A 27981-nucleotide genomic window follows, 5' to 3' on the forward strand; every position below is an offset into this window, starting at 1 on the left:
TCTACTCATTGTGGTGTTTGTGATCAGACAACCCTTGCTTTGGAATCACTCTTCGTTGAGAGATACTGAGTCCAGGATGTGCCAAGCAAGATTGTAGATACTCTCACAGATGAATTCACCCATTCATTTATTGAGCACTTGATATTTTAGGAGTACAACTTCATCATTAATTTCCTAGCTGTGTAATATAGGATCAGTTAGGTTAGATTCTCCCTTTGTAATTAATCCTAATTGCTGGGACTTTCATGTTTCTAATAAATGTCTATTCCCATAATCCTGTCCTACATTAGCTTTCTTCATGTTGTTCTGTGAGATCTATAGTAAGCAGATGACACTGCTTATTATAGATTAGCTACTTCCTGTGTAATAAGTCAATTATTCCTCTCAATAGGGACAATCTTGAATTAAAATCACATTTTTTTTCTTAGAGAATTCTCTGTCAAATTCTATCAAAGGCCATGGTTTTTTTTTGTTTTTTTTTTTCCTGTCCAGAGACACCTTATTAATGACTTGATTTTATCCTTATTTCAAATTCTAATTCATGAATATCAGGGTATAAAATATTAAATATGCTGGTTCAGCTACCAGCTTTTCAAGCATCATTGGGGAACATCCTGTTATATAATAGGAAAACATTTGGTATGGCTTTTGGGATGTAGATCATTTTTATAATTATTATAGGGAGTAAAAAATGCAGAATAAAAAATAATTTAAATATAATTAGAAGTGAGAGCAGGTCAGTATGACCAAGAATATAAATCATAAATCTCTCTATTTTTGTGTTCCTTTATTCCATGCAGAGAAATACCAAACCTTTGTTTCTAAAAGGGCACCAGGTCTTTCAGAAAGCTGTGGTTCTCAGCAGCAATTTTAGTTAGGTTTCGTTTCATGTTTTCTGGTATTCTGGGCCTCCCAATAGCCATTTGTGCCTAAAAGAGAGAGAGGATGAGGAGATTTGGGTTGCTTGTACTGCCAGCCTGGTGGCACTCTGGGGATATTAGATGTGTTCTGAGGATATATGTGTTTATTTAAATTTGAACAGAAAGTATTTCAATGGATGCTGGGCGCAGTGGCCTGTAGTCCCAGCACTTTGGGAGGCTGAGTTGGGTAGATGACCTGAGGTCAGGAGTTTGAGACCAACCTGGCCAACATGGCAAAACCCCATCTCTTAAAAAAAAAAAAAAAAAAAAAAAATTAGCCAGGTGTGGTGGTGCGTGCCTGTAATTCCAGCTGCTCTGGAGGCTGAGGCAGGAGAATCGCTTGAACCCGGGAGGCAGAGTTTGCAGTGAGCGGAGATTGCGCCACTGCACTTCAGCCTGGGCGATAAGCAAGACTGTGTCTCAAAAGAGGCTAGGCGCAGTGGCTTACGCCTATAATCCCAGCACTTTGGGAGGCTGAGGAGGGTGGATCATGAGGTCAAGAGATCGAGACCATCCATGGCTAACACGGTGAAACCCCGTCTCTACTAAAAATACAAAAAATTAGCCAAGCATGGTTGTGGTGGCACACACCTGTAGTCCCAGCTATTTGGGAGGCTGAGGCAGGAGAATCGCTTGAACCTGGGAGGTGGAGGTTGCGGTGAGCCGCGATCAAGATCGTGCCACTGCGCTCTAGCCCGGGCGACACAGGGAGACTCCATCTGAAAAAAAAAAAAAAAAAAGAAAGGGAGGGAGGGAGGGAGGGAGGGAGGATTTCAATGGGACAGAAATTCACCAGGTACATTAGAAAGCCTTAACACTTGAGAATGTGAAGTCTTAAAAAAATTTTTTTTAAATAGTTTGGGTTACTTAAAATGAAATACTGTACTGAAGCAGATAGAAGGACTCTTAGGACCTTTCTGTGTTTCTTCTGGACCTAATGGCATATAATAAATTCACTGTTTTGTTTAAATGATCAGTTGACTTGAGCTTTCTGTCATCTGCTCAGAAACACTACTTTAGGAATCTTATTCCATTTGGGAATTCTGACTAGAAGCTCTCCCAGGGTCATCATATGAATGAGTAACTTACTTCGCAGCTCTCCTCTTCCTCAGTAGCTGCTTCTCTGTAGGGCTGGAGGGAAAGAGAGTCTTCCATGCAGTCTCATCAGCCAAGAGGAAGGAGATGCTGGTACCTGGTCTGCATCCCAACAGACAGCACACCCTCATGCCTTCCCCTTGAATGTACCTTTTTGGCTCTTCCTCATTCCTGGGGAAATGTAATAGTTCTTGATTGTTCACAGTGTTGACTGCTCCCTACAATGTGAGGTTCCCCCTCTCCTCTCCCACAGATGGCACAGAGAAAGTGCTTATCATCGACACAGTAGTGGGGAAAAAAATGGATTCTCATTTTAGCAGGTGACTTGATGGTGGTTGGTTGTCAGTGTGCTTTTTTTCATATTGGCTTGTTGCTACAGGGTCTGATGCTGGCAGATTACAACTTTGTAGCTAGTCATTTTCGATTTATTTGAACCTATTTCTCCAGTCTACTGAGCTTTCACTGGCTAGCATCAATTCAGACACATTGCAATTCTTCAGAATCTCTATCCCCATCAGATGGTTCGATCTATGAGAAATTTAGCTAGAGGCGTTTAGACAAAAAAGAAATATTGTGGCTGGGGAAGCATTTAAGTTAGAGGAGGCAGCCAGGGCTGTTTTATTACTTAGTCCTGTGTCACCTGTGATGACCCATGAGCGTGGAGAATATTGATCGCTTGTCACTCAAGGCATTCAGCAGATTGCATTGACAAAGCTTGGCAGGTCTCTAATAGCAGGGTTACTGGCCTTGGCTGCGGCCCAAGGGAAAACTCTGCAGGCCCTATTACTTGGCGGCCTTTAACTCTTATAGAATTGGGAGAGAACACTGACAAAAGCGAGGACATGATTTTACGGTTACAAATGATTTTTCTTGCTTGCTTTCTTCTCACCCTTTTTAATTTTTCTTTTCTTCTTTTCCTTTCTATCTTACCTTCCCTCCGTGATCCCTGCCAGCCCCTCCTTTCTTATTATAGCTGATCATGGCAGTATTGTTTTTTTCTGGGTAAAAATCAGAGTGGATTAGAGAAAGCTTAGCAGGCCTAGCATGAGGCCTGAGTTATTCTCTCCTTTTAGGACAGCTTGTGCCTGACCACATTGTTTGGAATGTGCCTGTGGATATATATACAGTACTTGAACTTGATGTGTAGGCCATTCACAGCTGTTGTCCTCTAGTAGAATAAGAACTGCCACTTCATGACAGATGGGTTTCTCTCCTTTTCCATTTCCTGGTAGCCAGGCTTGGTTCAAGCCTTTGACCTTACATAGTCCCGAGGTTCAGCTGAAAGTAATGCGCTGACATCAGAGAGATAATGGCACTAGTGCAAAACAGGAATGATTCTAAAAAAACAGTAGAGAGGATTCTATCTTTCCTAGACACTGCCTGATTTATGCACAGGTTCGAATCACCACCATTAATGACATTTTCATTCCTAACATAGGCTGGCCTCCTGTTGGACACTGTTCTGTAATGAGCATTTCTGCATGGCTGTCATTTGCTTTATGAAGCATTCTTTGTATTTCTATTTTCTGTGTACCTTTCATTTAAAAAAATATCGTGTTTGTTATCTCCATTGTCTCTTTGAGGATGAGAAAGACAAATATCATTACCCCCATTTCAAAGAAGAGTAAGTTCTTCTAATCACAAGTGATTTAAATGTTAGAGTTTCATTCAATATTTTCACTAAAATTTCTAGTCCTCTAGTAAATCAGATATAAGCAAAGATCATATGCCTATTTCAGCCTCTAGGTAGGCTGGCCAGCTTGCTTGCTTTCTCCCTCTCCCCTCCCCTCCCCTCCCTTCCCCTCCCCTCTCCTCCCCTCCTTTCTCCTCTCCTTTTTTTTTTCTGTAGTCTTGTACTGGTCACCCCTTTACTTCCTCTTCCTTTGCAATGCTTTAGGCTGCCCAAAAGGTTCTAGCCAGATGAACAGAAACAGAGGAGAGGAGAGCTTCTTAAGAGGCTGGTGGGCCAGGTGCAATGGCTCATGCCTGTAATCCCAGCACTTTGGGAAGCCGAGGTGGGCAGATCACCTGAGGTCAGGAGTTCGAGACCAGCCTGACCAACACGGTGAAACCCCGTCTCTACTAAAAATACAGGAATTAGCTGGGCATGATGGCGCACACCTGTAATCCCAGCTACTCGGGGGGCTGTGTCAGGAGAATTACTTGAACCCAGGAGGTGGAGGCTGCAGTGAGCTGAGATCACACCACTGCACTCCAGCCTGGGTGACAAAGCGAGACCTCATCTCAAAAAAAAAAAAAAAAAAAAAAAAAAATGGGATAGGTCAGCCTTGAGTAGTGGACATGGCCTTTGCATTTATATTCCAACATTTTGCCACAGATGAGTTATGTATTATTGGCGGATTACTTAATCTCTCTGAGCCTTTGTTTCTGCATTTATCGAATGGAAGTTAATATTGTTTACCAAAAAAAGTGAATTATGTGGTATATGGATTATTTCTCAATAAAAAATATGAGTTGTGTAAAGTTTCTAACATAGAAATGCCCTCCTTTCCTTCCTTCCTCCTTATACAACTAAGGGCCCACAAAGGCAGAATGAGAATTACCATCTAGGCCAATACTGGGGAAATATGTGCTACTACTGGAGACAGAAATGTGGAAGTATTGCAAACGAATGTGGACCTATTAATATTCTATAGCACTTTGAGCCACTTTGAATTAAAATACTTATCTGTGAAAGGTTTTATAATTTATATGACCTGAAATAATTTACACCTAATTAGATTTTGTCAACTGAATAATTCTGTCTCATGTTGCTTCCACAGAATAATTTAAGCAACTGCATTTTATTCTCAAAATAGCTGTAAATGTCAAATTAATTTTGTTGACATGATCAACATGTAGAAGAGCTACTTGGCAGAATTGTTTGTCAACTGAATATATTATGCATCTTTACAAAATATGTAGATTGATTATGATTTAGCTGACTTTTGCAGTTTGTTGGTCTCCTGGAAAGAAGTAACGGGTGGTGGTTACAAAAACCGTTATGGCATTTCTGTTCATCTGGCTAGAAACTTTTCGATATCTGTAAGTTTTCCTTCACTTTTCATTATATAGACCATGTCTTTCCCTTGGGTGTTATCTTTTTTGTCTGGGTGAGACTGGATCCCACGTAACTGCTTTGGTGTTTGTTATATTCCTCATTAATTTTATGGGGCTCTTAGTTGACACTGGCCACATAAAAATGATTGTTGAGTCTCACTCTTTTTATTTTGGACCATTTCTTTCATGTGGGAGCCTCTTTATCCCTCTCCTTAAAAACCCTGTTTAAGGATTAGTGTCCTTGCAGTTTAGTTGTAGCTTACTCAAGTTATCCCATTTATTCCAAAATCCCTTTTCCACTCCATTATACCCTATCTAGTCCGGTCTTCTAGCTACTAAGATTGAAGTCCTGTCATCTTCAGGTTTGGTTGAATCCAGTGCTTCCCAACCCTGTCTCATCATGGCACATGTAGAAAATGATATTATTGTACAGCACACAGAAGTAAATCAAGACCTTTTGCTGTGGAGGTACCTGGCTCAGAGGCCATGACCTGCCTTAAGTAGGAGGGAATACTTGCATACTATCCTGTATGTTTTGGTGTAACCAATCCCCAAATTTGAACCAATCTTGGCAGGTATTAGAAATTTGCTTATTTGGTGACATCTGGAATTTACCTCCTCTTTTGAGCTCAGCATTTCATGTACTTTAAGGTCATTACTGAGCTTTCTACCAAATCATTCCCATTTGTGTCTAGTCATTAGATAATTCAGATTTCTACCTTGGATGCCTTGAAGTGATGACACCTTACCCTTGCTCATCTCTCTCCCAAGGGAATAAACCTGTATTTTGCTTTCAGCTTCTGCTTAGAGGAGCTGGCTCCATCCAGAACAATTCCCCTCCCACTGGACATCAAAAGATTGCATTTCCATTGGCAACAAGTCTCAACATAGCTCAGAAACTACTGTTGACTACTTGTCTCCCCTATAACAATATTGCATCCATTGGAGAGTGAATCAGTGTCTCCCTCAAGTTCAGCCCACTCATTTAGATTTTTCATTTTAGACTCCATGGGAAGGATGTCCCAGTGCAGAGTTGGCCTCTGTACCCCTGATTATGTTTCAGCTTTCTCTAATTTCTCTGCTAACCTGCTGTTGATGCCCCAAGCATGTCTTGTAGCTAAAGGCACTCAATATTGAGTGTGCTTTATAAATACGTGAACTACATGTATTTTATGAAAACATAAACTACAAATACGTTAAAATATACTGTAGATTCATTACTAAAAGGCATTATCTATTCAGTATCCTTAATGTACAAATAATAAAAGAGATATGAAACCCTGTGTCTAGAGCTAAAAATATACCTTGACAGTACAAATACACATGGCTAAAAGGCATTATCTTTTTAGTATCTTCAATGTACAAATAATCAAAAGGTCTGAATACTTCTGATTTTCATAATGGAGAAGGGGAATTGTAGAAACTGTAGACCAATTAGCTTGATGTCAGCTCAGAAAAGATTCTAGAAAATATTATTAATGAATGCTTTCTGAGAGTTTAATAAAAGAAGTAGTCATCACTGGGAACCTGTGGAGGTTCACTTAAAATGTTATGCCATCTATATTCCTTCTTCTGCAGCAGAGATTGCCAAACTTTTTCTATACATAGCCAGATAGTAAATATTTTAGGTTTTTTGGGCCATACAGTCTCTGGTACAGCTACTCAACTCTGCCACTGTAGCAGGAAAGCAGCCACATAGGCAGTATGTAAACAGATGGATGTGGATGTGTTCTAATAAAATAACTTAATTTATAAAAACAGGCAGCAGGCTGATTTGGCCAATTGGCCATCGTTTACCAACCCCTGCTTTAGAAGAATATCTTAGATAATGTGTACCTGATATATTCTATTCTTCTTTCTGATGGGAAATACTTTCTCTTTTTTTGGCGTAAAGAAGTTTTATTTTCTTTGCTAATAAAGAGTTGGCATAAAAAAAAGCATCGCATTAAAATCTTCATAGAGGACATGGAAAAGGCTCAAGTTAATAATAGTTTACAGTAAGTTCTCACTTAATGTTGTCAGTCATTTCTTGGACACTGCTACCTTAAGCAAAATGATATATAATGAAACTAATCTTTTTTTCTCACCAACATTGTAGTGAAAAGATGTTGAACAAAAAGACGTTATCCAAGGATGTAAATCATTTAATTTAAAGTTGCAGTTTCCAAGAACCTATTGACTGTGCTAAGTGAGGACTTACTGTAGTTAGGTAGAATTATAACAGGTTTAATAATTATGAAACATGAAGAGTGGTCTGTGGTTGCAGGCCACAGGCTGTGTGCTCTTGATTCAATTATGTCAATATTTTTATTAGTGACTTGACTGAGGTTGGAATTGACTTGTGGATCAAATGTGTGGATAGCCTGATGAAGAGAGAGATCACTTACACTTTGGGTGATAGGAGTAAGATCCCAAAAGGCCTTAGGATAGCAGCTGAAATCTTTCAGGCTTAAATGTTGAAAACAGATAAATGGGAAACCCTGTGTCTGGAGCTAAGAATGTATCTTGACAGTACAAATACAAATTGTGAAAACATAGTTGAATAGCAGCCTGTTTGAACAAAGCTAAGAGAGTATTTCAATTAGAGTGCTTGCAGAGAAAGTTATCCAGGTGGTTGAAGGGACTCAGAATCATGTCCTATTAGAAATGGTTGAAAGAAGTGTAGATATATAGCCTAGGGGGATATATGATAACTGTCTTCAATTATTTAAAGGGCTGTCATGTAGAAGAGGAATTAGACTTATTCTGGGGGGTCCTGGAGGACACAGGGGAGAGCAGTGGGTAGAAGATACAGGTAGATTCAATATGTGAATAGGAACTTTCTAACAATTTGAGCTGTCCATTAGAGGGATGGGCATTATTTAGAGGGTTTAAGTCACTGGCAATATTGTAGACATCTGTTGCTGACCTTGTGGGGATGTTGTGAGAGAATATTAGCTTTGACTCATTATTGGATGGGATGGTTCTTATGGTCACTAACAATTCTGAGAGTGCATAAAAGGTAGGCCGAGGGATAATGTGCTGCACCCTACGTCCCAGTAGTTGGCAAAGTCCAAACCCAGATGTTTTGAGTCTCCTGCCTTGTTTATATGGTTGAAATGCTGACTTTACACAGTGTTCCATATATGTATCTGTACCTGTCATCTTTATGTGATTGGCTAGAGACCCTGTCATGTTCATTTTTGTAATCTCACAAAGCTTAACAAATGCCCTGTACATAGGAGGAGCAAAGTAAGTGTTTGTTGACCTAAAGTGAATTAAAGAACAGCTGAGACACATCTAAATATCGTTCTTTTACTGATCCTGGTTTCATAATGAAAACATTTGGAAGTTGACCAGAAATTATACCTGGGGATTCCTAGTAGAATGGTGATGTAGATGGAACAGCTCTCTGCCTTTGTTTCTGTGGTACACACACAAATGCCAACACTTCACCAAGAGTGGAAGCCATCAGGCTGCACTCTCTGACCAGGATTGTTTTACCCCTTCTGGATGGCAATACATCGCTCCCTTTCTTTTTCACTGCCTCCTGTGCATACCTCCGTGCTAAATTAAACTCCAGACCCTTGGATGTCTGGAATATATTTTCCAGTCTTCTGAATTCTACCACCCTGAAGTAGTCATTTGCTGTCATCATAATTCTGGAAGATTTAATATTCAGATTGACAGTGGATATGCTGGTCTCATTCTTTGATGTTTGGTACATGGGCAAGTGGTCAGGTATCCTGGCCTATTTATCACCATATTCTCCATGGCCTGTACTCAGGGTCAGGCATATGGTAGGTGGTCAGTGAATGTTTGTTTATGTTAGTAGGACTCTGGTTTAGTCCTTACAGTAGTCCCTCTTATCCATGTTGGTATGTTCCAAGACACCCAGTGGATACCTGAAACTGTGGACAGTACCAAACCCTGTCCATACTGTTTTTTTTTAATATGATAACCAAGACAGCTACTAAGTGACTAACAGGTAGGTAGCGTATACACCATGCTGGACAAAGAGATGATTCTCATCCTGGGTGGACAGATCAGGACAACGTGAGAATTTCATCTTGCAACTCAAAATACTGCCTAATTTAAAATGTATTGACAAATTGTTTATTTCTGGAGTTTTCCATGTAATATTTTTGGACTGTGGTTGCTCATGTGTGACTGAAACCACAGATAAGGGGTACCACTGTACTTCTGTTTCATCCTAATGAAGTAAAGTTTCTTTGTTCATCAAGGCAGTATTTTCTTTCTCTTTTGTACCTACCATGCTCTACCTACCTCATGTCTTCATTTTCTATGCCACTTTCTTGCTGTGTTTTAATAGGATAATGTTTTAATAGAATAAAAGAAGGGCAAAGGTATAGTAATTGAATGTCCTTCACTATCAATCCCCCCAACCCCTGAAGGGAGAAAGGAAGGAGAATGTGGGGGAGAGGGGAAGGAAGAAAGGAAATGGTGGAAAAAGTAGAGAATGAGAGAAGCATCCTGTTTCATACTGAGAAGACTTTGGTATTGAAGAATTTTGACTTTGTTAGTGCCATATAACTTGTGTGTTGCTTTGTTTAAATTCTCGTCTGCTCTCATGTTTTCATTGCATTCTGTGGATAGCAGCTAAGAGAGCCTTCAGACACATCTGTATTAGAAGTAAAATAACTGTTAATGTCAAGACTATATCTTTGCTTTTTTCTCCCTCAGCTTCTTTTCTCGATTGGTAGAAAACATGGAATAATGGTGCCAGGGTTAGCTTTGCCTGGAGAAGAGTTCTGTTTGCCAGCCCTGCTGCAGATTGATAACCATCAAGGGAAGGATAGCCCAGTCATAAGTGACCTTGTGGACTGCGTATCTTTATGTACCCCTTACACACTAGTAGGAAGAACCCAAATACCATCTGCCAATGACAGTGAGGCAGGAACCTCACTTTTGTGACAAAAGGATTGTACTTTGCTCTGCTGGAACTGGCTCGTTAACAATTCATAAGAACCAATTAAGTTTTCAAGAATTTTGTGAGCTGGTTTTTTAATAAAACCTTTATTAGAAGTTAAGTTATATAAAAAAAATAATTAGATGGGTATGGTGGCAGGCTTCTGTAATCCCAACTGCTTGGGAGGCTGAGACAGGAGAATTAAACCCAGGAGATTGAGGTTACAGTGAGCTGAGATGGCACCACTGCACTCCAGTCTGGGCAACAGACCGAAACTCCATCTCAAAAAAAAAAAAAGTTATGTAAACTTACCTGTGCTTTTAATATAATTTACTTAATTGTAATCAGTATTCAAAATTCATCACTTCCTTATTAGCTGCTACATTTTACTAATATCCATGACCTTGAGGTTATTTACATCTAGTATATGGTAGAAATACTACAAAATGATGTGTTATTGAGCCTCTTTTTCTAACTCTGTATTCAATGACATCACTTTAGTAGCCATGGTGGAAGTATTTACACCACAGAAATTGGTAAACAGAATGTCTTATTATGTTTTGTTCTGCTGTAACAGAACACCGCAAACTGAGTAATTTATAAGCAATAGAAGTTTATTTGGCAGATGGTTCTGGAGACTGGGAAGTTCAAGATCAAGGGGCCATATCTGGTGAGGACCTTCTTGCTGTATCACAGTGTGGCAGAAGACATCACATGGTGAGAGAACATGCTCAAGAGAGTTTGAAGCTCTTTTATAATCAGCATTAATCCATTCATGAGGGTGGAGCCCTCATGACCTAAACATTTCCCATTATGTTCCATCTCCCAACACTGTTGCACTTGGGATTAAGTTTGCAACACATGCTTTTGGGGGGACACATTCAAACCATAGCACTGTACAAATCCAAATTTGGTCATTTGTTTTATTGATTGTCTACACTTAAAATAATGATGGAGGAAATGTTATTAATACAGATTAAATTTAAAAGTATGTTGTATTTGCATCCATTACATTGTGGATAGCAAAACAATTAAGAGAATATCTTCTTGTATTTTGAAACTGTTTCCAACTCAACAAAGAAGTTATTCATGTCCTCGAGGAAGGAAACTGTTTATATCATTCATGTCTTAGGTGTTCCACTTTAATTTTACTGGTTCAAAAACATCAACCAGGTTTTACAAAACTACACTCATTCTTCAGGTACAACCATAGGTTGGCTGTAGATATAAGAATTGCACATATTTTAACAGCAGCATTCTGTGAATGTTAATTTTCCCATTTGGTTGGAATTCACAGTAAAGTTTAGCATGTACTTTGTTATTATTTGTAAATTGCTTGCTATACATGATTTATATCAGTAAATTTTATAATAAATAGGTGTACATCTATACATACATACTTCTTTTCCCAAGGAGCTGGTTGTTAAGTATTACCAACACACTACTGTTTACAATCCAAATGAGAATGTAGCTCTGTGTCTTAAGATAGTGATGAACTTGTGTAAATGGTGAGATTTTTGCCTTCATCATAGCAAAAGGCTCAAATGCAATATAGGAAGGAAACCTTTCTGATTATGGAATATGAAGTCAGGATTTTAAATGCCACCAACTGTCGAACACTTAAAGGACAAAGTGTTTGAAATCTTAAAGCCTGCCTACTCTATTTAAAAGAACATTAGAGGGCGTTGGAAAGAGGTGATAAATATCATTAGGACCTCAGCAAGGCTTTGGAACCCAACACATTGAAAGATAATTGAGTGAAGAGGATCTCTGGACACAAAGCAGGCAATTTAGTTATCCAAAGCATTTATGTCAAGCAGCTAATGCGTGAGGATTTATTTATTTGTGTTTTTCTCTCAGAGCTTAATCCATGAGGAGTACAGAGTGGTGGTAGGGTGGAGGCTAGCCTTTATTTTGCATTGCTCTGAGAAGTGTTGCGATAATGGGAGAAATTTGGTGTCCTAGAAACGTTATTATTATAAATGAAAAATCTTGAAATACGAGGAAAGTGAATTTTTTAAAACTGGGATTAGAAACTCAGAACAAAATGAGCTGGACGCGCTGGTCATGCCTGTAATCCCAGCACTTTGGGAGTCCAGGAAGGGCGGATTACTTGAGGTCAGGAGTTTGAGACCAGCCTAGCCAACATGGCGAAACCCCGTCTCTATAAAAATAAAAAAAAAAATCAGCTGGATATGGTGGTGGGTGCCTGTAATCCCAGCTGCTCAGGAGGCTGAGTCAGGAGAATCGCTTGAACCCGGGAGACGGAGGTTGCAGTGAGCCAAGATCATGCCAGTATACTCCAGTCTGGGCAACAGAGCAAGACTCCATCTCAAAAAAGAAAGAAAGAAAAAAAAGAAACTGAGAACAAAATGGTCTTTTGCCTCTTTCTACTTAAATAAGACGGCTCATGCAAAACTATATTTTTGTGTGAGATTTTTGGTTAACAAGAAGTTGTATTTCCGTTCATCAGTTAGACTCAGTGTGGAGGAATGTTTTGTTTAACCTACTTTAACTAGAAACAAAATGTATTTGCAGAAGTTTATAGGTAGAATTATAAGGTGATCTAATAAATTTGAAGGTTACTTTCAGCATATGGAAATCAGAATTTTGTTAGTGGAATGGCAAATGTGAAGAATGAAAAATCCAGTTGATGCCAGTTAACATTAACTTTTAGGAAAGAAAAAACGGTAGATTTTTCTGTGAAGAGTGTGTGTGTGCGCCTGTGTGTGTGTTTAAATTAGATTTTTCTGTGAAGAGTGTGTGTGCCTGTGTGTGTGTTTAAAATTTAGCTCATCTGGTTCTGTGTTGTGTGTTTTCTCTGTGTGTGTTTGAAAGGGGACATATTATGAACGTTATGGTTCCCTACCTCTAAGATCCATTCCTAAAATAGTTTTACTAATCCGAAGAATGACTAAGAATGTAACTATGGAAATAAAATGACTTTTCAATCCTGTGTTGACTACGTGCCTAAAATGTTGATTTGCTAAAACCTGGTACTTCCAAATTAAATTTTATGGTATATGGATGATTTATTGTAATCTCCTGCGAGGAAATTCATCTTAAAAACTTTTTCAAAATCATCCTAAGTTTGGGAGAGGAGAGCATTTCTAATTCAAAGCAGGAGTCAGGCTAAGATCACATGTCTCCCTAGAGGAAAGAGGGGAGGTTTTACTTGTTGCATATGTTTTTTAAATATTTATAGATACAGCTGGACTTTTAGTACTTTACTTCTGGTTTTAATGATGGAATTCCCAAAGGACTAAAATTGTTCCAAATGTCTGAACCGTGTCTGAAGTTCAAGAACACTATATGGTTGGTCTGAAGACTTTAATCCTAGTTGGAAACTTTGAATGAGAAACCTGGCCTTTTAGTCTTGTGTTTCTTGAACTTTCTGTTAACAGAATATCTCCTCGCCTTTTATGTAGCCCTTAACTAGCTGCAGACTGACTTGGTCTTCTCTAGTAAAGCATTTTCTATGTAAGGTCACCAGTAAATTTCTTTTTGTCAACAGAGTACCTTCTTGCCTCCTATTCAGCCGTTAACTGTTTTGTACTGACTTGGTCTTCTCTACTAAAGCATTTTGTATATAAGGTCACCAGTAAATTTCTAAGTCATAAAATTAAGTGATTTTTCTTATTTCCCATCTATCCAGTCAACAGTCATTTTATTCAGTACCTACTGTGTGACTTGGTGCTAGGGATTCATTAGTAAACAAAGCAGGAATATTCTTTTACAATGTGGAGCTTTCAATTTTCTGACCCTGTTGACCTTCCTTCTTCAAATTTCATGAACTCGCTTACTTCTGGTTAGTGAAATCAATGATGATTATTTTAATAATGATTTCTCCCCTCATGATTGTGCTCAGGGCCCTCTCTTTCCCTGATGATTGTTTTTCTTGATACTTTGTGGATGATTTTATATGGCTAAGACTTCCAGGTTGTCATCTGCCCATACACAGAGGAAGTCCTGAGGGAACCCACGAGTTTCCTCTCACTGCTTCCGTGCTGTGTAGGCACCTTCTCCTGTTAGAAAACCATCAATAGGAGCTTCCATGATCATGGTGGAGGCGGCAAATAGTGTGTATTTTGCAGGGATAAGGCAGCGAGGACAAGTTGCCTCTATCTACTTTAGCCAGAAGATTAGTACTAATTTCTAAAACTTTCAAATTTGTCTTTAAAAAATTGCACCCATATAGCATATACATTTAGTTGTATGCACACACACACTAAAATAAACTTCTTTGTATAGAGTGATTTGGTATAATCATAGGACGATTGTATTTTCCTTTTGTTTGTAACAACTTTATTGAGATATAATTGGCATATAATGAACTGATCATATTTAAACTATACAACTTGATAAGTTTTGACATGCATACACCTATAGAACCAACACAATCAAGGTAATGAACAGGCTAGGTGTGATGGCTTACACCTGTAATCCTAGCATTTTGGAAGGCTGAGGAAGCAGAATCACTTGAGCCCAGAAGTTCAAGATGAGCCTGGGCAACACTGGAAAACTCTCTCACTACAAAAAAATTAAAAATTAGCTGGGTATGTTGGTTCGTATCTGTAGTCCCAGCTACTCAGGAGGCTGAGGTGGGAGGATTGCTTGAGCCCAAGAGGTCAAGACTGCAGTAAGCCTTGATCATGACACTGTATTTTAGCTTGGGTGGTAGAGCGAGATTCCATCTCAAAGAAAAAAAAATGAATATATCCATCACCCCCAAAAGTTTCCTCCTTTCTCTTTGTAATTCCTTTCTCCCCCACCTCCCTTCCATCTCCACCCCAGCTTATTCCCTGGCAAAAAAACAAAACAAACAAACAAACAAAAAACAAAAAACAAAAACAAATTAATTGTTTTTTGTCACTATAAAGTTGTATACATTTTTCTAGAATTGCATATAAATGGCATTACATAGCACATACTGTTTGTCCTTTTTTTGGAGGAGGGGTGGTTCTGGCTTCTTTCACTCATACTATGCTTATCCTCATTGTGCTGTATATAATGTTTCACAGTATTACTCAATTTATGGATATACCATAGTGTGTGTTTATACATTGGACTGTTTTCAGTTTTTGTTATTATGTATAATGCAGCTATGAACATTTATGTAAGAGTACAATGTACATTCTCTTGGACAAATAGGAGTGGAATGGCTGGATAATGTACTAGGTATATGCTAAATGTTCTAAGAAACTGCCAAACAATAATCAAAGTGGTTGTACCATTTTATATGCTTACCAGCAGTGTGTAAGAGTCCCATTGTTTCCATATCCTTGCCAATACTTGTTATGGGCAGTCTTTTCCATTTTGCCATCCTAATAGGTATATAGTGCTATCTCATTGTGGTCTTGAATTGCATTTCCCTAATGAATAATCATGTTGAGCACCTTTTCATGTGTGATTTGTCATCTGTATATCTTTTTTGGTGAACTATGTTTATATCTTTTGCCAATTTTTAAAAATTACATTTTTTTCTTGAGTGTCGAGTTCTTTATTCTGTATACAAGACCTTTATGGGATATATGGTATACAAATATTTGCTTCCAGTGTGTTGTTTGTCTTTTTATTCTCTTAACAGCGTCTTACAAGATAAGAGGTTTCAAGGTTGTTTTTTAATTTTTATTTAATTTTTAGAGATAGGATCTTGCTCTGTCACCCAGGCTGGAGTGCAGTGGCATGGTTATAGCTCACTGTAACCTTGAACTCCTGGGCTTCAGCCATCATCCCACCTTGGCCTCCTGACTACCTAGGATTACAGGCACGAACTACCCTACCCAGCTAATTTTTTAAAAACTTTTTTGTAGAGATAGGGTTTCACCGTGTTGCCGTGGCTGTTCTCGAACTTCTGAGCTCAATCAATCCTCCTGCCTCAGTCTCCCAAAGCAAAGGTTTCAAATTGTGGTGAATATAATCTATCAACTTCTTTTTATGGGTCATCCTTTTGGTGTCATATCTAAGAAATTATTTACATACCAAGGATACAAGGTTTTCCCTTATGCCTTGCTCTGGAAGGGTTACAGTTTTAACTTTTACATTTATGTCTGTGATCCATTTTGAGTTAATTTTTGTGTATGAAATGAGACATATAGTGAATTCATTTATTTTTGAATACTTTTTTTTTTTGAGATGGAGTCTCACTCTGTTGCGCAGGCTGGAGTGCAGTGGCACGATCTTGGCTCACTGCAACCTCCACCTCTGTGTTCAAGCAATTATCCCTGCCTCAGCCTCCTGAGTAGCTGGAATTACAGGTGCCCGCCACCACACCCAGCTAATTTTTGTATTTTTTAGTAGAGACAGGGTTTCACCATGTTGGCCAGGCTGATCTTGAACTCCTGACCTCAGGTGATCCACCTGCCTCGCCCTCCCAAAGAGCTGGGATTACAGGCATGAGCCAACATGCCTAGCCTATTTTTACATACTTCTATACAGTTGTTCCAGCATCATTTCTTAAAATGACCGTCCTTTCTTCAGTGAATTACCTTTGCATCCTTGTCAAAAATCAGTTGTTTATTTACATGTAGGCCTAATTTTCTTCCTTTTTACTAATCAATTTGTCTGTCTTGAGGTTGCCAACCCAAGGCCCATGGGCCAAGAAAAGCTCACAGCCTGTCTTTGTATCATCTGTTAGATAAGAATGCTTTTTTCTATTTCTTAAGGGTTGTATAAAAAAAAAAAATTAAAGGAAATGTGACAGAAAACATGTGTACTGCAAAGCCTAAAATATTTACTGTCTGAATCTTCTCAGAAAAAGAAAATTTCTAAACTTGACCTATCTTGACACCAATACCACGTCTTGATTATTGTAGTTTTATAATCTATTAAAATCAGGTAATGTTAGTCTTCCAACTTACTTTTTCCTTTTCAAAGTTGTTTTGGCTATTCTTGGCCCTTTGCATTTGTGTATGAATTTTAGAATCACTTTGTAAATGTAAATTTCTTCAAAAAGACCTGCTGGGATTTTTATTCATATTGTATTGAATCTGTAGACCAATTTCAAAAAGTTGATATCTTAGCAGTATTGAGTCTTTTAACTCATAAACGAGGTGTGTTTCTTTATTTCTTTAGATTTTCTTTAACTTCTCTCAGAAAAGTTCTGCAATGGCCGGGCACAATGGCTCACGCCTGTAATCCTAGCACTTTGGGAGGCTGAGGCAGGTGGATCACCTGAGGTCAGGAGTTCAAGACCAGCCTGGCCAACATGCTGAAACCCAGTCTCTACTAAAATACAAAAATTAGCTGGCTATAATGACGGGTGCCTGTAATCCCAGCTACTTGGGAGGCTGAGACGGGAGAATTGCTTGAACCTGGGAAACGATGGTTGCAGTGAGCTGAGATCGCGCCACTGGACTCCAGCCTGGGCAGCTGAGTGAGACTCCATCTCAAAAAAAAAAAAAAAAAAAGTTTTGTAGTTTTCAGGTTACAAATATTTCACAACCTTTGTCAGATTTATCATTATGTATTTTTGAAGCTGTTGTAAATGGCATTGTTTTATAAATTTTAATTTCTAATTATTCCTTGCTGCAATGTAAATGTACAGTTAACTTTTGTATATTTATCATATATTCTGTAATATTGGTAAACTCACTTATTAGTGTTAATGGCTCTTTTTAAAATTTATTTGTATTGTATATATAGTTGATAATGTCAAAGAAGAGTAAATATAATTTTCCTTTTTTTTTTTAATCTGGATGCTTTCATTTCTTTTCTTATAATATTGCACTGGCTGCAATCTCTAGTATAATGTTGAATGGAAGTGGTGAGAGTGTACATGCGTTTTCATTTTAACTCATATTATGGGGAAGCATTTGGTGATCTTCCATTATTTATGATGTTAGCTGTAGGTTTTCTGCACATACCTTTATCAGTTTAAAGAAGTCCCTTTCTATTTCACATTTGCTGAAAGTTTTAATCAGGAATGGATGTTGGTTTTGTATCAAATGCTATTTATTAATCCATTGAAATACTCATTTTTTTATTTTTTAGTTTAATATGGCAAATTTAACTGATTTTCAAATGTTTTTTTATAAAAACATGATGTATTTTTATAAAAGTGTATTAAAAATTATTTGTATATATATAGTTGAACTTAATTAGCCTGTCATTTTCTTTTTCTTTTTTTTTTTTTGAGACAGAGTCTCACTCTTGTAGCCCAGGCTGGAGTGCAATGGTGTGATCTCGGCTCACTGCAACCTCCACCTCCCAGGTTCAAACAATTCTCCTGCCTTAGCCTCCTGAGTAGCTGGGATTACAGGTGCCCACCACCACGCCTGGCTAATTTTTTGTATTTTTAGTAGAGATGGGGTTTTACCATGTTAGCCAGGATGCTCTCGATCTCCTGATCTTGTGATCTACCCACCTCGGCCTCCCAAAGTGCTGGGCTTACAGGTGTGAGTCCCCGCGCCCAGCCTATTCTGTCATTTTCTTTCATTGTCTTTGGTTTCTATATCAGGATAATTCTGACATTATAGAATATATTGGGAAGTATTCCCTTCTCTCCAATTTTCTGAAGCAGTTTGTATAGAATTTATATTATTGTTTCCTTAAATGTTTGGTAGGATTTATCAGCGAAGCCCTTGGGCCTGGAGTTTTCTTTATAGGAAATTTTAAACTCCAAGTTCAATTTGTTTAATTGACAAAGGGCTTTTCAGGTTTTCTATTTTTTCTTAAGCAACATTTGGTAGTTTGTATCTTTTCTGAGATTTATTATTTCTTTAATATTTTGAAAATCTGTGCTGTTGTGACCTTTCTTATTCTTGATAGTGACAATTCATGTCTTTTTTTTTTTTTCCAGGTCAGTGTGGCTAGAGGTCTGTAAGTTTTATCGGTCTTCTCAAAGAACTAACTTTTGGTTTCATTCATATTTTTGTTTGTTTGTTTTTGAGATGGAGTCTTGCTCTGTCGCCCAGGCTGGAGTGCAGTGGCGTGATCTCAGATCACTGCAAGTTCCACCTCCTGGGTTCACACCATTCTCCTGCCTTAGCCTCCCAAGTAGGTGGGACTCCAGGCACCCACCACCACGCCTGGCTAATTTTGTTTTTGTATTTTTAGTAGAGACGGGGTTTCACCATGTTAGCCAGGATCGTCTCGATTTCCTGACCTCGTGATCTTCCCGCCTCAGCCTCCCAAAGTGCTGGGATTACAGGCATGAGCCACCGTGCCTGGCCACAGGTTTCATTCATATTCTTTATTGCCTTTCAGTTTTCTATTTTATTTGGTTTCTACTCTTATCGTTGTTATTTCCTGTATTCTACTTACTTTTGCTCTCTTTTTTTTTTTTTTTTTTAGTTTCTTATGGTGGAAGCTGAAGGCATTGATCTGAGACCCACCTTGTTTGTTTGTTTGTTTGTTTCATTTTGTTTTGTTTTAAAGACAAAGTCTTGCTCTTGTCCCCCAGGCTGGCGTGCAATGGCGCGATCTCGGCTGACTGCAACCTCCGCCTCCCAGGTTCAAGCGATTCTCCTGCCTCAGCCTCCCAAGTAGCTGAGATTACAGGCGCTTACCACCGTGCCCAGCTAATTTTTTGTATTTTTAGTAGAGACGGGGTTTCACCATGTTGGCCAGGTGTGAGCCACCGCGCCTGTCCAAGACCTATCTTGCTTTCTAATACAGTTTAATGCTACTTCTCCTTCAAGTATTATACTATTTTAGGTTCATCCCACACATTTTGATATGCTGTGTTCTCATTTTTATCCAGATCAAAATACTTTCTAATTTTTCTTTACATTTACTGAGACTTGCTTTGTGACTCAGACTATGGTCTATCTTTGTAAATATTCCATGTGTGCTTGAAAACAATGTATATTCTGCTGTCGTTGGGCTGAATGTTCTATAAATGTCAATTATGCATAATAGTATTTTTTAAGTCTTATATCCTTCTCGATTGTCTATTTATTTGTTCTTTCAATTATTAAGAAAGGGGCATTGAAGTCTCCAGCTAATATTTGTTCTATCAATTATTAACAATGGAGCATTGAAATCTCCAACTATAGTTATAGATTTTTTTTATTTCTCCTTTGAGTTCTATCAGTTTTTGCTTCACTTATTTTGAAGCTTTTTTATTAGGACACTTAAGATTGTTGTATTCTTTTCATGAATTGACTACTTTATTATTATAAAATATTCTTTGTTCTGAAATATATTTTGTCTGCTATTGATATAGCTATTGCAGCTCACTTTTGATAGTGTCTTTTTTCATTCCTTTGCATTTAACCTATTTGTGTCCTTATATTTAGAGTCCATTTTTTTTTAAGAGAACTTGTTTTGGGGTATTTAGGTCTTTATAATTCTTTTTATTGTGTCTGACAATCTTTTGCCTTTTTAATTGTGGATATTTAGACTGTTTATATACTTTGTTGATATGGTTATGTTTATATATTTTATCTTATTTTTTCCTATGTTCCTATGTATTCTTTACTTACTTTTCCACATTTTGTGCCTTTTAAAAATCAGTTGAGTATTTTTAAAGGCCGGGAGCAGTGTCTCACGCCTGTAATCCCAGCACTTTGGGAGGCCGAGGCAGGTGGATCACTTGAGGTCAGGAGTTCAAGGCCACCCTGTCCAACATGGTGAAACCCCGTCTACTAAAAATACAAAAATTAGCTGGATGTGGTGGCAGGCGCCTGTAGTCCCAGCTGCTTGGGAGGCTGAGGCAGGTGAATTGCTTGAGCCCAGGAGGTGGAGGTTGCAGTGAGCCAAGATCGCGCCATTGCACTCCAACCTGGGAAAGACAGAGAGACTGTTTCAAAATAAATAAATAAATAAATAAATTTAAAAATAATAATAAAATAAAATAGAAATCAATTACTTTTAATGATTCCATTTTATCTCCTTTCTTGGCTTATTAGCTGTAGGTCTTTGTTTTTTGGTTTTAATTGTTGGTTTTGGGGTTATACCATATCTTCAACTTATACCTTCAAGTGATATACTACCCATTCATGTATACCATAAGAATCTTACAAGTGTATACTTTTGTTTCAACTCTCTTGTTGTCACACAATTCTACTTTTATATATGTTCTAAAGTCTATACTATATTGTTATTGATATTTAATTAGTTAATTGTTCTTTGAAGAAACTTACATAATATAATTTTTTTTTTTTCTTGAGGTGAAGTCTTGCTCTGTCACCCAGGCTGGAGTGCAGTGGCACAATCTCAGCTCACTGCAATCTTTGCCTCCTGGGTTCAAGCGATACTTCTGCTTCAGCCTCCCGACTGGCTGGGACTACAGGTGTGCACCACCATGCCCAGCTAAAGTTTGTATTTTTAGTAGAGATGGGATTTCACCATATTGGCCAGGCTGCTAGCTGTGCTACAATTTCTGGTGCTCTTCATTCTTCTTTACATAGATGCATTTCTATGTAATACCATTTGCCCTCTTCCTAAAGGTTATCCTTTAAGATTTCTGTCTTTTTTTTTTTTTTGAGGCAGAGTCTTGGTCACCCAGACTGGAGTGTAGTGGCATGATCTCAGCTCACTGCCGCCTTCGCCTCTTGGGTTCAAGCAATTCTTCTGCCTCAGCCTCCTGAGCAGCTGGGACTACAGATGTGCACCACCATGCCCGGCTAATTTTTGTATTTTTAGTAGAGATGGGGTTTCACCATGTTGGCCAGGCTGGTCTGGAACTCCTGACCTCAAGTAATCTGCCCACCTCTGCCTCCCAAAGTGCTGGGATTACAGGCATGAGCTGCCACACCTGGCCTAACGTTTCTTGAAGTACAGGCCTACTGGTGATTAATTCTTTCAGCTTTTGTATATCTGAAAACATCTTCATTTTACTTTAATTTTTAAAAGACATGTTAGTTGTGCATAGAACTAGCGGTTGATACTTTCTTTTCCCTTCTCCCAGTACTGTAAAAATGTTTCACAGTCTTTGCAATTGCATTTTTTAAGTAAGAAAATTAGGTATCATTCTAATCTTTAACCTCTGTATATAACCTGTCATTTTTCCCCTGGATGCTCTTAAGAATTTCTTTTATCACTAGTATTGAGCAATTTTTTAATGATCTGCATTGGTGTACTTTTCTTTATGTTTCTTGTGCTTAGGGTTCTTTGAGCCTTTAGATTTGTGGTTTTATAGCTTTCATCAAATTTAGAAAATGTTTTATCCTCATAGGACTATTCTGATTCTCCTCAGCTAGTAATTTCTTTACCTAATGGATCCATTTACAAAATACACTCCAGGTCCTATAAATTTTTTTTAATAGGTCATATAAAAGTTACTACCAGGAATCTGATGTTTATAGTGACAGAATCAAGTCTCGACACTTGGAAAAGAACACTGTCTGTTTTCTCTTGTAAACTCTGGGATTGCTGAGGTTTTCAAGGAAGCCAGGTACTAAACCACTCTGCTGTTACAGTCACTGTTCTTCTTTTTGGCTTTCCTACCTCCTGAGATTCTTGGCAGATGAAGGATAAGTGCTTCATAAGCCTGAAATGGTGGCCCTTCTGGGTCCTGTGGTAATCATCTGAGCACGTACTTTTCATTTCTGAGTTAGTACGGAGATTCCTGAAGTTCTGTCTACATCTTTCCAATGTTGGATTTATATGCCAACATGTAGGAATATAAAATTTAGTGCTAAGATGATAGGTGTTCACTTTGTTCCAATCCTGTAATTTGCTGTGGTGACATACAAGGGAAAGAGAAGAGCCTTAAATATTTGCCTGCTAGCTATCAAGTAGGGGGGATTATACTCTTAATCTCATTTACATTTTCTTGTAGCTATAGCAAAGTTTGACAGGCAATCGTCATATCCCCCAAATTATATTAGTGTGCCAGTTACAGGTCTGTGACTTAGGAGGTAGCTATTTAAAAAACATAATCTCACCAGTACATTTTTATTCTCTTCCTTTTTAATAAACCAGCTTTGACAGATGAAAAGGAATCTGTGCTGTAGCTCACATTTCTCATGTTAGGCATATTTTAGCCGTAAACTTAATTATCGCAGGAATTTTCAAATGACTCCAACTTTTTCTGCACTTGGTATCAGAGGATACCAAGTCCTGTTTTTGAGCTGATAAAATCCTCCTTCTGAAAGCATTTGTTTATTATATTACAGCTTCACATGAGCTGAGCTCTATCCTGACCCCGTGTTAAGTGTCTGTGGTAGATTTCATTACATCCATATACTGGAAGTCCTGCCAATACACTGGCAGCAAAATCCTAGTGGAAAATAAATGGCAATAAAAAAGAGAAATGATAGCCTGTGTGAGTGGTGAGGAGCACAGCTTTATTGAGACTGGACAACCCCAGAGTAGTGACTTGGCATGCAGACATGAGCTTAAGAGAGTGTGAGTGAAAGCTGATATTGGAATAACGACTCTGTGGCACAGACATGGGAATAATTTAATTAATTGCACTGAAATTTCTTTGATGAATAGTTCTGTGGTGATAAGCATGAGGTCGAACAGCAGAATGAGTCTCAGCTTTTTAATGGGCCAGCACAGCTGCAGTTTTGGATGCCTTCCCACTTTATTTCTGCCTGCAGCTCTCCACCGCTTTATTCATCCACATCTCAGCTAGGAGCACCACTCGCGGGGCCCCCTCTCCATGTCGGCAGAGCTGAGGGGCAAGTACATTTGGCCATGGGAAGCAGGCTGGCGACTGCTTTGAAATGAAAACCAGATCAAACGAAAATTGTAGGATGGTGTCCTTATGATGCCTGCACCTCCCCTCCTCCCCAAATCTCTAGGATGCTTTTACAGAGTCTTTGCTGCTACGTTGTATAAAGATTTTAATAAAAATTTCTTGTCCCTGGAGAAACAGGCATGTCTTTGTTGTCAGAGAGCTAGAGGGAAATGAGCAATGCAGCCCAGCTGGAGTACCAGCATTAATCCCATGATTCGTAGCCCGTATTTTCAGACAGATCAATTACTTATGGCTGTAACCAATCTCTCATCGTTTTCTTGCTGTGCAGGGCTCCATTTCCAGACTTGGCAGCTGACATAACCTTCCAACTTGATAGGACTTCAGCTGCAAATCTCTTCAGGTCTGCTGCCTCCATTCATCGTGGTTATACAAATGAGTTGTTAAATAAAAATCAAAAGTAAAATATTATGGGTGGTAATCTCTGCCTGGCTCAGTAATACCCATGGGCCTAGGCAACATTTTCAGTTGGATTTTTAAAAAACAAGATGGATGATTCACTTGTCTGACTTCCTTCACTTTTATGGACAGGCTTTGCATGAGAGAAAAGCCATCTCTAGAGGGAAGAAATTATCCACAGTGGATACATTTCTTATCAATTTATAAGTTGAAAGATTAACTCAGAAGTGGAGAGAAAGGAGATTATGAGGAGACACGAAGGACATGTACAGGTGAGCTGTGTCTAATGCATTTCACACTGAGTGAGTCACCCCTTTTCAGCTGCTAGGCTGCCTGGGCTTAAGGCCAGGAGATTCTGTATCAAAAAGAAATGACCCTTGCTAACACAGAGGTGTCATGGAACATGTAAGCTGTTTATAGAGTATGTCACTGTGTGAATGTAGAACTTGTGTGAAGGATCTAAACCCAATAACCTTTGAAGAATTTACCCAGAATTTATTTAGTGTTTTCAAGTTATAACTACTCCTTGTGTATATTGAACCCTTCACAGCTATGTCAGGCCAGCTAAGCCTTCCTGGAAGAGGTACTTAGGGGCCAGATAAAGCAAATTGGAGAATCTCTTTGTGATTTGACTCACTTTAGATGCACAGATGCTCATCTGTTAGGAAAGCATGTATTGACTCTCTTTGTGCCCTTTTCTTTCATTGTCACTCCATCATTTCCATCTCTTCAATGAATAGTCCTTTGAGGACTTTCCCATTTTCCCTATAATAACCAACTACGAAAATTTGCAGGAAGCAAAAAGGAAAATGTGGACATCTAGAGAATATAAATGGTTTTATGTTTAATCTAGGGGGAATTATGTATGTATTTATATATATTTGTGTATGCGCCCTGCATGCTTGTTGCATTTTGCTGTATGCTTTAGAAACCTTTGCCTACATGGAACCCATTAGTAGTGTCCTGGGACAGGTATTCATGAACTCTATTAACAATTAAGGAAGTAAGTTCCTGCTGCTACAGGCTGACAGCCACAGTTTCCCCTTGGGCTTGTATGGCTTTGGATTGATTCTAAAGAAGCAAAGGAAACATACAGAACATACTTGTTTGATTTGAAAGTTAAAAACCGGTCTGTGTCTGTTTTCTTCTCCCTTTTCACTCTAGCCCTTCTTAGGCATCCCAATGCGAGTAGTAAAACATAAATCATGCAATATCATAAGATACTGCTACAGCTCTTGCCCTGCCCTGGATTTGTTTTTTTGTGCATCTGAATTTTATTATGATCCATAAAGCAGTATGGAAATGGCTCATTGGTAGGGTTGCATGGCAGTACCCCATCCTCAGACCCTGCCAACAATTGAAAGTCTGAGAGGTAATAAGAAAAAAAAGGGAGGTGAGATTTATAGTTCGTGAGTTCAAGTTGCTTTTTTTTCTCCTTGGAATGTTGCCTGTCTTATTAGGAGTTCTTTAGTGAAACAAAATGCAGTGGTAGCTTAGAGAAATTATGGATACTTTCCAGGGGTGTGGGAGAAGCTTAGGAGTCTGTAAGCCTTCTCCCCTGGTTGCAGTTAGGAAGCCAGTTGACAGTATAATAGGCTTTTGGAAGTGGGTGCAATGGTTTGTGTGTTCTGTTTGATGTTGCAAATACCAAGCCCGCAGGGAGATCTGCAAAGAGGATATTCTGTTCTTAAAGAAAGGAAAAGATTAACCTGAAACGTGAACTGAAAAACTCCTGAATTCTAGAGGACTTAGGTGCAGCCAAGGAAGGATCTCATTTACTTACGTGGAAACATCATTTGGCAAGCTGCCTGCTCCAGACAAGCAGATATTTTTTAATGATTTCAATTAATGAAAAGCAATCACTAATAAACTTGAGAGGATTGGATCACATATTAAGAGTGTGTGTGTGTGTGTGCATGCGTGCGCGCACGTGTGCATGTGCAGTATTTGCATGGTTAAGGTTTGGAAATACGTGCATTCTCATACACACATAGAAGTCTTACAACTACGTGTACTACTTGGAGCCTGCCTGATGGTCCTTTTCTTCACATTCAGAATCATGCTTCTGACCCATTAGGAGAGGCTAACTCTTGTTATTTTGGAGACATTTTCAGGAGTGGTAATGAATGGGCATTAAGGCACTACTGTTATTCATGAATATGTACATTCACTTAACATATTTATTGAGTACCTACTGTATGCCAGGTATTATGCTAGGTGCTGAGGTTATAGCAGTAAAAAAATAAAAAGATACATAGTCTCTCCTCTACTTTAGTTTATAGGTTATTGGAGAGACAGACAAGAACAAATAATAATACAGTTATATACTTAAAATTTTTATATTGCCTTTGTATTCAATAAAAATTTGTTGAGGGCTTCTAGATGCTTTAGACTCTGTGATAGAGTCTAAAGAAAAGCGTCTTGCCTAATTTCTGTTAAAATCAGTGGTTTGCCATTTACAAGGAATAAACTGGCCATGTTTAGTTATGGTATTGAAGAAAGGGTTTGATCCATACAGGAACTATACTTCACCTCTATGTATTAATTTAGTACACAGTTTTAAGAACAGCAAGGTAGCATTCAAGAAGAGCATTCTGTTATATACTTGTATATAAACCCTATTGTATCTACTAAGGATATTGTTATAACTTCCTCTTCACTGGTATCTCCTCAACTCTGAGTTCAAGACCTACCTTTCTCTCCAGCTGTGGGAAATGGGATTTGTCAACCTCTCTGAGACAAAGTTTCACATCAGCAAAATGGGAATAGTTGTACTAGTTCACACGGGGTTGTAAAGAGTGAATGGAATTGTGTATTTGAAAACACTTCATTAAAGGGATGGATATTTCAAGTACACTGATTTAATTTTTACAAATAATATGAATGTATTAGATCATCACATGTACCCTGAAACTATGCATATCAATTATGCATGAATAAAAAAAATTGTTGAAAAAGCCGGTCGCAGTGGCTCACGTCTGTAATCCCAGCACTTTGGGAGGCTGAGGTGGGTGGAGCGCCTAAGGTCAGGAGTTGGAGACCAGCCTCGCCAACATAGTGAAACCCCATCTCTACTAAAAATACAAAAAATTAGCTGGGCATGGTGGCGGGCGCCTGTAATCCCAGCTACTAGGGAGGCTGAGGTAGGAGAATCGCTTGAACCTGGGAGGTGGAGTTTGTGGTGAGCCGAGATCGCGCCATTGCACTCCAGCCTGGGCAACAAGAGTGAAACTCCATCTTAAAAAAAAAAAAGAAAAAGAAAAAAAAAGAAAAAGAAAATACTGTGTAAAGGACTATACTCATTTGAGTTTGTATAATTTTCATTATTATTACATCAGATTTACAGAGAGAATAAAATTTATTGAAGCCAACTGTGTTCTGTCTTAAACCTCCGAAAATTCAGAAGGAGGATAATGCTGAGTTCAAGTACCATATAGAAATCATCATATCTTTTCTCTAGCAAGTGTTCCAAGAGAATTAGAATATAATGCCAAAATTAAGGTAGAAATTAAGTTATTCTAGAAGTGGGATAGCCAGTGTCAGCATGCATGCATGATCCTTGAAAAGTGATATTGGGCAGCATTTACACCAAGCTTTGCTATCTTACGTTCTCTTTTTGCTTCTTCTACCTAGTGTTATTTGTGCCTTCCCTAAAGGGCTGAAATTGAAAAGAATTAGTACGAATGCATTTTCAATGACACCTTGGCCAAGAGGTTCATGCATTTCAGCTTTGGACAAGGTGCTATGGTTCAAATACTCATGAATATGATATAAGAACAGTCATTATTTAAATGATGAACCTTTGTATGAGATTACACTGGGTGTTACTAATCTTCAAGGTGTATTTTCTGTGGGGAAAAATCAATATGAATGAATCAAGAACTCAGTGTGCATCCTGCAGTGCATGTTGTATTTGCATGAACGGAGATGTAATCTCTTCACCTTTT

General features: G+C 38.5%; 1 protein-coding gene across 23 annotated transcripts in view; it reads left to right on the forward strand.

Annotated features, from left to right (window-relative positions):
- Positions 1 to 27981, forward strand: part of AUTS2 (activator of transcription and developmental regulator AUTS2) — a 1182725-nt gene that overhangs the window by 462621 nt on the left and 692123 nt on the right. Inside the window, exon 1 of one of the 23 annotated variants that reach the window (XM_054655687.2) lies at positions 10624 to 10701. The exons of the other annotated variants lie outside the window; for them this stretch is intronic. Within the exon in view, the coding sequence (XP_054511662.1) occupies positions 10699 to 10701 (3 nt within the window). The 5' untranslated portion in view covers positions 10624 to 10698. Of the gene's footprint in view, positions 1 to 10623; positions 10702 to 27981 lie in introns of those variants that run through there. 23 annotated transcript variants of the gene reach the window in all.

The sequence above is a fragment of the Pan troglodytes genome, chromosome 6 (genome assembly GCF_028858775.2).
Source record: "Pan troglodytes isolate AG18354 chromosome 6, NHGRI_mPanTro3-v2.0_pri, whole genome shotgun sequence".
In the NCBI taxonomy this organism is placed as follows: domain Eukaryota; kingdom Metazoa; phylum Chordata; class Mammalia; order Primates; family Hominidae; genus Pan; species Pan troglodytes.